This window comes from Lithobates pipiens, unplaced genomic scaffold (assembly GCF_037356315.1).
Source record: "Lithobates pipiens isolate NorthernLeopardFrog02 unplaced genomic scaffold, aLitPip1_a1.2 Scaffold_18, whole genome shotgun sequence".
NCBI classification, from domain to species: domain Eukaryota; kingdom Metazoa; phylum Chordata; class Amphibia; order Anura; family Ranidae; genus Lithobates; species Lithobates pipiens.
In genome coordinates, this window is record NW_027507758.1 from 330450836 (window position 1) to 330462090 (window position 11255).

At 41.9% G+C, this 11255-nt stretch overlaps 1 protein-coding gene across 1 annotated transcript; it reads left to right on the top strand.

Annotated features, from left to right (window-relative positions):
- Positions 1-2825: 2825 nt before the first annotated feature.
- On the top strand, positions 2826-9919 carry TENT5A (terminal nucleotidyltransferase 5A). Its single transcript, XM_077487332.1, has 3 exons — positions 2826-3052; positions 3233-3746; positions 4710-9919. Exons 2-3 carry the CDS (start codon positions 3315-3317, stop codon positions 5487-5489), a joined length of 1212 nt encoding a protein of 403 aa, XP_077343458.1. The 5' UTR covers positions 2826-3052; positions 3233-3314; the 3' UTR covers positions 5490-9919.
- The last annotated feature ends 1336 nt before the right edge of the window (positions 9920-11255 follow it).

An 11255-nucleotide genomic window follows, 5' to 3' on the forward strand; every position in this document is an offset into this window, starting at 1 on the left:
CCTCCTGCTAATAGCAAAGGATGTATGGCCAAATTGCCGCTTGCCTGCCAATGGCAGGTTAGTAAGCTCTTCATGGCATCGCATATATCGCCCGTCTCCACCCGGCTAATAGCTGGGACTGCTGGAATCCATAACCACCCTCAGGATCTTCGTGCAAACAGGACTGGACCGGAACTCTTCATAAGGTAAGCAAACACCTTGGTCCTAGGAGGAGGACAAAAAAAGGAACAAAGTCTCTGTTCAGAAGCAAAGATTTATGGGAGTGGGGTCCTATGAGGTATGAGAGGCGGGATTAACCCATAAGTAGGCTGCCATGGAGTCTGTCAGGAAAAAGAGTTTTTCTTAGTTTCTGTTATAAAATGTCATCAATAAGTAATTGACTTATGAGGCTGCAATGACGGGCACTGATCTGCTGCACTGATGAGGTGCCACTGATGAGAAGGCACTAATATGCAGCATTGATGGGCACTGATAGGTGGCACAGTGCCCATAAGTGCTGCCTGTCAGTACCCATCAATGCTGCATATCAGTGCCGCCTATTAGTGTTGCATATTAGTGCCTCCTCATCAGTGCCCATCAGTTCCACCTCATCAGTGCCAATCAGTGCAGCCTCATCAATGCAGGTTATCAGTGCCTGTCAGTACAGCCTCATCAGCGTGCATCAGTTAAGGAGAAAATTACTTATTCACAATATTTTGTAACAGAAATTAAGAAAAATGTTTTTTTTTTTTATTATTTTTCAATATTTTCGGTCTTTTTTTGTTTGTTTAGCAAAAGATAAAAAAAACCCAGTGGTGACTAAATACCACCAAAACAAAGCTCTATCTGTCTCAAAAAAATGCTAAAAACTTTGTTTGGGTACAGCGTTGCATGACAGGGCAATTATTATTCAAAATGTGACAGCACTGAAAGCTGAAAATTGGCGTGGGCAGGAAGGGGGTGAAAGTGCCTGGTAGGCAAGTGTTTTTTAAAATAAAATAGCACAGAGACCACTACAAAGCGGGTCTGCGCTCTTCCTTTTCTGCCAATGAATGTAATTTACTGCCATTTTAAACGGCATTGTTTTATTTCTTTGCAAATGTCACTTTTGATGTGGCACGCGTTACGCCAATCACGTGGCTTCATCAGAGGGCTCTTCTGTTAAAACCATGTGATTGGCATAACACATAGTGGGCCAAGCTAATGACATCATGATGCTCAGGATGGAAGCAAGGTTGTTTGTTCAAAGCCTGGCCACATGGACCTAGACATCTACTACATAATGTAAATGCAGAGCTCTTTTATCTAATAAAGGTGGCAAGTTTTTGTTTTTTAACAGAGAAACGCTATGGAGATATAACTCTTTTCTTTTTGAGCTTACTGTTTATTTAATGAGAGGTGTGCAGCACTGAAGATGACTAGACAGGAGACAGAGGCTGCTCAGTTATCACAGGACACAAGAGTGATCTCGCTCACTGTGTCCAATTCCTGACAGATTCCACCCTACCAGGAGGAGTACAGGAAGGGTGGAGAAGGACATGGAGGGGGCTGGAGGAGAACATGGGGGTAGAGAAGGACATGGAGGCGGCTGGAGAACGGGGGTAGAGAAGGACACGGAGGGGGCTGGAGGAGAACAGGGGGTACAGAAGGACACGGAGGGGGCTAGAGGAGAACAGGGGGGTAGAGAAGTACACAGAGGGGGCTGGAGGACAACAGGGGGGTAGAAAAGGACATGGAGGGGGCTGGAGGAGTACAGGGGGGTGGAGAAGGACATGGAGGGGGCTGGAGGAGAACAGGGGTGGAGAAGGACACAGAGGGGGATAGTGAAGGACACGGAGGGGGCTGGAGGTGTCCCTCATTCCCATCTGTAAAAGTTGTGAGGTAACAGCCGGGGCCTTCAGTGTAAGTGGCGGTAATAACGAAAGGATGAAGTGGGGGCTTCGGGCATTTTATGGTGTTCTGGAAGTATTATGAGGTGATGGAGCTGTACTGATATGAATAGAGAAGCAGGCCTCATAGACGACTCCAGCGGTTGCTCGCCCCGTGTTGCAGACCTAGCGCTGTGTACATTAATAAAAGTGTTGTATTTATGAGGCGTGTAGTATTTGCACAATGGGAAGGGATAGAGACATTGTAGCTATGGGGAATAGTGGAGAGCTATCTATCCAGCCTGTCTCTCCCATCACTGAACAAACAGGTTGATTTCCTCAGTGACACCCTATACTCCCTGAGAGCCCACTAACATTGTGTGAATGACAAGGCTTTGTAAATGGAGAGGAAGAGTTCATTCATCAATTCCTAGAACGTCTCATTGGGTTGTATTGAGGTCTCTGCTGTGTGAGGATCCCACTCCCCTCCCCCCAGCGCCTGCCATGGCATGTGTAGGAGCAGGCAGGCGGGCAGCAGGCGGCGCTGTTGTCACGCCGCACAACTCCTCATCTCTCCCAGAGGGACAGGCAGCCAAAATGTCCTATTTATTTGTGTCTGGGCTCCGTGTGACTCATCCGAATAGGGTGTCATATAATGGTCCACCATTAATCAGCCATGTCCCCCCCCTTCCGGGATTACAGAGATAAGTGACGGACACATGTCCCATAACCCACCGTTGTCCCCCCTCGTACAACTGACAGCTCATTGAGGGAGACCCTGGCCCCGCCCCTCCCTCCGGTGGATTAGCCCGGCTTTGACGTCAGAGCAACTAAATAAGAAAAAAAAAGAAAGAAAAAGGCATGTGCGTAATGGGCGTGTGATTGGACGAGAGCGAGTGTCAATCATCTCCCTCGGAGCCGAGGTCTAGATGCTGATCATTCCGGGGGGGGGGGGGGGGGGATTGTAGGTGATCACTAGTACTAAGTGAGAAGGAGAAGGGGGCAGACTGAGTGACAGGTCCATCGGGGGAGATCCCGCACTCACATAGGGAGATGTGCCCGGGCACATAGCTATGCTAATGAAGGGGCGTGTCTGGGAGGATCGGAGACTCCCCATAGGCCATATATAAACTAGTCTGGGAAAAAAAAAAGCGCATCTACACTAGAAGGATCCAGAGGCAGCAGCTGCAGCGGTGTGACAGCAGGTGATCGCTGTGTGTGTGTGTGTGTGTGTGTGTGTGTGAGAGTGGGTGTGTGGGTGTATATGTGTGTATATGGAGGGAGGTGTATATAGAGGAGAGGGCTCAGGCTCTGCGCACTTCTCTAAGTAGCGGATTATCTAAATCCTCTGCTGTGCTGATCGGCTTCTGTGTGTGTTTTTCCAGGATCAAGACGAAGACGAGCAGCCCTCCTCATCCTCTGTGTCCCTGGAAGTGATCAGAGCCTGCAAGGAGGCTCCATCCGACCATGGCAGACGAGGAGAATGCCGGCACCGTCCAGGCGATGTGCTCAGCCTGCTGCGACACTACTAACTGCAATGTACTAAGTTGGGAGCAAGTCCAAAGGCTGGACACCATCCTCAGCGAGACCATCCCCATCCATGGCAGGGGCAACTTCCCCACCCTGGAGATGAAGCCCAGGCAGATCGTCAAGGTGGTACGGTCCAGACTGGAGGAGAAGAACATCAAGGTGAGGGATGTCAGGCTCAATGGCTCGGCTGCCAGTCATATCCTACACGAGGACAGTGGATTGGGCTACAAGGACTTGGACCTCATCTTCTGTGCAGACCTCAAAGGAGAGGCTGAGTTCCAGACCGTCAAGGATGTGGTCTTGGATTGCCTGCTGGATTTCTTACCAGAAGGAGTTAACAAGGAAAGGATAAGCCCGCTCACCCTAAAGGTAAGTACACACTTCTACGTCAAATAGTGGCTTCTATCCAGATGTCACTCCTAGAAAGTGATCAGTCAACCCCCCCCCCCCCCCTCACTTCCACTTACACCCCCCCCCCTTTTCACAAGTGTGGGCGACCATACCTTTAGATCCTTAAGGCTCCCTGCAAAGTTGCCACACAGGCATTATATGTCTGTGCCTTGTTTTCTAATTGGCCATCTGTCAAAAAAAGTGGGCATCCCACCATAATCCATTGTCACTACTTATCGCTGGGGGGAGGGGGTACTTGACAGCCTTCTCTTCTCTCCCCCTCTCTTCTCTCTCTCATCTCCCCCTCTTCTCTCTCTCTTCTCCCCCTCTTCTCTCTCTCTTCTACCCCTCTTCTCTCTCTCTCTTCTCCCCCTCTCTTTTCTTTCTCTTCTCCCCCTCTATTTTATCTCTCTTCTCTTCTCCCCCTCTATTTTCTCTCTTTCTCTTATCCCTCTCTTTTCTCCTTTCTCTTCTCCCCCTCTCTTCTCTCTTTCTCCCCCCTCTCTCTTTCTCCCCCCCTCTCTTCTCTCTTCCCCTAAATCTCTTTTTTACTTTCTCCCCTCTTGCCTCTCTTTCCCTACATCTTTTTTACTCTCCCTATCTCTCTCTCCCCCCTTCTCTCTTTCTCTAAATCTCTTTTCTCTTTCTCTCCCCCCTTCTCTCACTCATCTCCCTCTCTCTCTCTTTCCCTAAATCTCTTTCTCTCCCCTCTTTCTCTCCCCCTCTTTCTCTCCCCCTCTTTCTCTCTCTCTCTCTCTCTCTCTCTCTCTCTCTCTCTCTCTCTCTCTCTCTCTCTCTCTCTCTCTCTCTCTCTCTCTCTCTCTCTCTCTCTCTCTCTCTCTCTCTCTCTCTCTCTCTCTCTCTCTCTCTCTCTCTCTCTCTCTCTCTCTCTCTCTCTCTCTCTCTCGATTGACAGCTTTATCTTTGTGTTTCCCGTTCCAGGAAGCTTACGTTCAGAAAATGGTAAAGGTCTGCAACGACTCTGATCGATGGAGCCTGATCTCCCTATCCAATAACCATGGCAAAAACGTGGAACTCAAATTTGTGGATTCTTTGAGGAGGCAGTTTGAATTCAGCGTCGATTCGTTTCAGATCAAACTGGATTCCCTTTTGCTTTTTTATGAGTGCTCTGAGAACCCGATGACCGAAACGTTCCATCCTACCATTATTGGGGAGAGCGTGTATGGAGATTTCCAAGAAGCCTTTGATCACCTTTGTCACAAGATCATTGCCACCAGGAACCCAGAGGAGATCCGCGGAGGTGGCCTTCTTAAGTACTGCAACCTTTTGGTAAGAGGCTTCAGGGCAGCCTCTGAAACTGAAATGAAGTCTCTACAGAGGTACATGTGTTCTAGGTTTTTCATTGACTTCTCAGATATTGGAGAACAGCAAAGGAAGCTGGAGTCCTACTTGCAGAACCACTTTGTGGGCTTAGAAGACCGCAAGTATGATTATCTTATGACTCTGCACGGTGTGGTCAATGAAAGCACAGTGTGTCTCATGGGACATGAAAGAAGGCAGACTCTCAGCCTTATCACCATGCTAGCCATCCAAGTCTTGGCTGAACAAAACATTATTCCCAACGTGGCTAACGTAACGTGCTACTATCAGCCAGCCCCCTATGTAGCAGATGCCAACTTTAGCAATTATTACATTGCCCAAGTACAACCTGTCTTTACATGCCAGCAACATACATACTCCACTTGGCTACCCTGTAATTAAGACTGAACGATTCCTTAGAGGAAAACGTTCCCCAAGCATATAAAACAGGGGTTTGCCCAATAATTAAATGGGGTGCGAGTTTGAGAAATGATGATCTGCTCTAGGTTTCAGTCTTTGTGAAGCTTGTGGTTCATATAGAGAATTCATGAGAGCACGATCAAAATGATAAGCACCTAATTCATTGGGTTTCAACCCCAGAGCACAAAGCAGCCTGTCATTTAAAGTTAAGAGAGCCTTCTGCTGTATGCAGTAAAGGAATGCTTAATGTAGGGACAGGTCGGCAGTTCCTGCTCACGTAACATTTGAATAGGAAGAGGTTGGCTAGTAAAAATGGATTTTGCAAAAGGGAGTATAGACTGAACTTTTTCCTTCAGAATTTCAATTATCTGTAGCAAAGCGTGAAGGGAAAAAAAAACAAAAAACGCATTGGATATATTAGAACGACCATTTTTGGTTTTACAGCGTTTTGATCTCGAGTCGTTTAGAATGTATAACCTGGCTGCTTTCATAGAATGCTTTTTACCAGACATAACTTCCTTCTAGAGAACTGCGGTAGGGTGGTAAAGTTCTGAAGACTGCCATTCAGCGAAAGATGCTAGATTATCTTTCCACATGTTTGCATCGATCACATTTTTACAAATGTGACAATGCATAGGAGAGTTAGTAGCAAATCTAATGCTTAAGGACCAAAGATTTCTTAAACAGACCCAAAACGAATGAGTTGGAGAAGAGATCCTATTTGTGTACCTGTTTATTTACTGTATCAAAGTGCCTGTTGCCTTCAGAAAATTAGGAGAACATATCTTTGTGATTGAACCGCACACTTTTTTTCTTTTTTTCAGGGATTCTAGTAGAAAAGGAAAAAAAACAAACAAAAAAAAAAATAACCTAAATATTGAACTTGTGATAAAAAGTGCAGTGAATGCCATATTTTTTTTCCCTGGCAAACAGTTGTAAAGACTTCATTATTTGTGAAAGGTTTGCATTTTCACACAGCGTGTGTGTTTTCCAAAGGCACAAAGGTGTACTGAAATATGGTTTTTAGATAAATGTAGCACTTAGAAAATCTTTCTGTAAAGAACTGTGTGTGTGTGCAACAGTCCTGACACAGGAGTTACAATGGCAGGGCCTTGCAAAGCCAGGTTTAAAAGCCTGTACCTGGAAACTCTGTGAAATCAACACTTCTGAGAGATATTTTTAATCTTCCTCTTTTTAAGAACAAAGATTAGTCCGTGGAACAGAAACAGAATTCGTTTTTTTTTTTTTTTTTATTAAATAGCAGTACATGTCACCAGCTCAAACTGTGTGTCTCTATATACAATAAATAAATATATATATATATATATATATATATATTTATAAAAAAAATGTTTGTGTATATAGAAACATGCATGTACACCTTTTTAAATTTAAAAATATAAAAATGATATTAAGCACATTGATGTTGTAACCTCATCAAACAACTCTAAACTTTTTAATAATAGAAAAAAAGCAAAAAATCTTCTTTCAAATCCCCCTTGTACCAAATTCCAAGTGGAGCTCCATAATGCTAGGTTTGTTTTAATGAATGCATTGATGCATCGTAGGACCACTAGAGGTGTTTAATGTGAAATTAAGCTGAATTGCACGTTACTTTAGTTCAGTATTTTTTTTTTTTTTTTTTTATTATACCAAATATTTTTAACCGATGTTAATTCTGCATTTACTTTAGTACTGTAACTTTATTTGAAAAAAAAAAAATAATGAAATTGCAATCCAACATATTTTTCTGTATCCTCCAAAAAAAAAAAACAGTGTAATACCAAAATTTGTCTGCTACCCTTTTTGATGATGAGATGCCCTGTTTTATCATGGGGTAGATTGGACCCTAGGCAAAAGGAGGACCGGTTTGCATTATTTTCTTCGATTTTTCTATAGCAATACTACATTGATCTCGCTGTGACAAAGGGGGCAGAGTTAAACTTTTATGACAAATTTGCGTATTGCGCTCATCCCACAGTGGTGAGGCAACACCCCTTTTTTTGTTTACTCCTGTTTGATTAATTATCTGCAAAAAGCCTTGCCCTGTGATTTGCTTTGCACAGTCTGCTGCATCCATCTGATGAAGTAGAGACTTGGCTGAAAGATTCAGTATGTGGATTAATTTATTCTTTCACAGCTCCTGGAGCTTACAATTTTAAAATTAGAACTATGCTGACACATTTTGTGCTAGGCCTTTAGAAGACTGTAAATCACTGTAGCTTAAAATACCTTGCTAGTAAACCTAATTACAGTGATTTCTAATTGCCTTTGTAGATGTACACATTTGGGGGGGTGACCTGATTTTTATTTTATTTTTATTTTTTTTAGCCCCTGTGATATTTAATGAAATCTTTGGTACAAACTTATAAAACTTTGTAAATGTACACTTTTCTTGATGGCATTATAAGCATCAGTAATATTCTAGTGCCAAAAAAAAAAAAAGTTGATTTCAGTAGTGGGAATTGAGTTAAATAAATAATAAAATGTATTGATTGGTTTAAAGAGCGTAGAGAAAGAATTCTGTCATATGGTTAATCCTAGCACACCAGAGGCCCTAGAATGAAACTGTTGACAGCTCTGGCAGTCTAGTGGTTAAGCTTGACTCTGGCCCCCAAGGCTTCTTTGAGGCTATACGCTACGATTGAAATCCTGTCATTGTTCAGTTACTTCTGGAAATTGCTAGATTTAGTGTCTGTCTGCTTTTTTTTTTTTTTTTTTTTTTTTTTCTCCTATACAGTCTTAAAATACTTTTTTTTTTTTTTTTTTTTTTTTTTTTTTTAGCAGGAATCTGATTTGTTTACTGTAGCACCATTCCTGTGAATTTTAGCAGGATCTGCTAAAGCTATTGCACTGCCACTGTCTGTTTACATGGAAATTTCTGGCCTTTTCTGTGACTGCTTCTGTCTGTTTTATGTTTGGTCAATGGAGAGCCTTCCTTGATTAATAGTGAAAAGAAAAGGCTTGATTCCCATGCCTCATTCCCTCAGACAGTAAATCAAAATTGAGATGCGGACGTCGAAATCAGAACAGTATCCAAAGTTTATATTCGCATGGCTTTTGAGCTGAATTGAAGGGGATGGCTGGGGGAAATAGGATCAGCTGGTGATGGGGTTAGGGCTATTCTTACCACAACTGTCTGCATTGCACAAATATTTCATCTCGGGTGAAGACGTTTAAACCTATAGTTTGGGCATCTCCACTACCCCATGACCATCTAATATTACTTCACAGATTGAATGCTCACATCAAGCTGAATTTTATTCTTTAGGCACATCTTAACATTTTTATTTTGCTGGGACAACTTTTTAAAATGATTTCTCTTTTTTACAGATGCTTTTCATACCTCTTAACCACAAAAAAAATAAATAAATACAGGACTTGATCTTTTTCTAGCCTAGTATGATCCTCAAATCTCATTTTCTTCACGCTGATGACCAAATATTTTTTTTTTTTTTTTAAATACAGTATTGTGTACAGGCATTTCTTGCAGCAATCAGTGGGAATGAATTGTTTCCCATCCAACTGAGAATTTGCAAGCGAGACAAAGCCCCCTTTGAAATACATGCCTCCTTAAACACCAGCCATTGGACAGTTTGTATGGCGGATGGATTTATTGCTAATCTATGTTGAGATGAACCTGCTAATACAAATGTGATGAAACATCAGATCTCTTTCAAGCCAAACCATTGTATGTTGTTGCACAAAAAAGTGCACGGTTGTTGTCTATGGGGGGTGGGGGGATGGGGGTGTGTGTCAAAATTTGTACTTTCTTAATATTATTTTGCTTTACAACACTGATGCTTTTACATTACATACCTATATTTTATTCAGAGTTTTAAATGATGTAAATGCTTTGTACATGACTTGTATTATATTGTTGGTTGATGACTTTGCCAATTAAAAAAAAAAAAATTTATTGGGATAAAACCAAAAACGAAAAAAAAAAACGATTTTGTTTTGAATATTTTATTGTAGATCTCATGTCTTAGATAATAATAATGCTGAAAATATATTTTGCATATCTTAACAGCAAAAGTGTGGTTTTATTTCTCGACTAGGGGAAGCACAGATGTAACCTGAAGTTAGGCAGACGCGTGCTGGAAAAATAAACAGCTTGACTAGACTGTTGCAAAAAAAAAAAAAAAAGTTGCAGCTTTCAGAAGACTGTGCATATTTTTACTCTCCTTCCTTCCTCCTGTAATATGAATACTGCCTCTTCAGAGTTACCTGCACTATGCTTTCCAATTCATTGACCAGAAACTAAGTTAAGGACTAGCAGGAGACCAAATGAAAGCATGCAAGCTGTTGGTGTATGTACTTTAGGGAAAAAAAAAAGGATTGTGAATTTTGTTTACAACGTCCAATATTTGGATTTGTTTTGTAAATAAAAAGTTATTTTTTTCTATTAATTTGGTGTATTATGTCTTTAGTCAAACACAGAATGGATACGTGATAACGCAAGCGTCATACAAAATCATGGAAATGTAGTCATTCCGAGAATAGTCTAGTTTATCAGCTTCCTGGTGGGAGCTGAAAAATTTTAATCCTGTCTTTTTTTTTTTTTTTTTCAGCAAAAAATGTGATGTGTGCAGTCAACTGGGAAAGGCCTAGCTGAAACATGCCAAAAATACTTGGCTCTGTACCCACTTAGCAACAAAGATAACCTAAAAACAACATTTCTGTTTTTACACTTAAAGGCAGCCATTTAACATTCACAGCAATTGTATTAAATCCTAGGCACATGACACTCGACAAATAATAAAATTACATTTATATTATAGTTAGATTAGGCAAATGTGGTGTTCTAGTTAGTTACATATATAGTAAATTATTTAGATCGTAACTTCCCACTAGGCCAGGGATATGCAATTAGCGGACCTCCAGCTGTTGCCAAACTACAACTCCCATGAGGCATAGCAAGACTCGATAGCCACAAGCATGACACCCAGAGGCATGATGGGAATTGTAGTTTTGCAACAGCTGGAGGTCCGCTAATTGCATATCCCTGCACTAGGCAGTATCCTGTTTAGTAAATAACCCACATAGGGTCTACTTTACAAAGGAAAACCCACTTTGCACTACAAGTGCGAAGTGCAGTCGCTGTGGATCCAAGGGGGACATAAAAGGAAAATAAAAAACAGCATTTTAGCTTGTACATGATTGGATAATAAAACCAGCAGAGCTTCCCCTCATTACAGTTCTACCCCTCAGATTTACAGCGACTGCACGTCCAAGTGCACTATCAGTGCAATTTCAAGTGCATTTGTAGTGCAAAGTGGATTTGCCTTTTGTAAATAACCCCCATTGGTTCTTTTCCTCATTGATTCCTTGTCATATAGGTGGGCTTTAAAAAGTATTGAATAAGTAGACCCTTTGGTCCTTTTTGTTTTGCTCATTTATTTCTTGTCATATACAGGTTGACTTTACAAAAGTAATGCTAATGAACTATATAGATTAGGGTTGCACCGGTATCGGTGCTGATACTATGTATTTGCACTACTTGTACTGGTGCAAATGCTCCGCTACTTTAAACTGATAGGTTAAACCTTTTGCAGTGCGATTTGAACCTATCCAAAATGAATGGTTTCCCGCACCGCTCCTGTGTGAACCTAGGCTTGTCATAGGGATATCAGCCACATTATCAGTAATTGGTATCAGCGAGTAGTTGAGCACAAGTTTTGGTACTCGTATTTGCTCTTAAAAACAGGCATTGGCGCATCCCTAATTTAGATCATGAGTTCAGCA

Excerpts from the sequence above, each read along its gene's own strand:
- TENT5A (XM_077487332.1), top strand. The coding sequence starts at position 3,315 with ATGGCAGACGAGGAGAATGCCGGCACCGTCCAGGCGATGTGCTCAGCC. Across the intron at positions 3,747-4,709 it reads TAAGCCCGCTCACCCTAAAG|GAAGCTTACGTTCAGAAAAT; the intron begins GTAAGTACACAC and ends TTCCCGTTCCAG.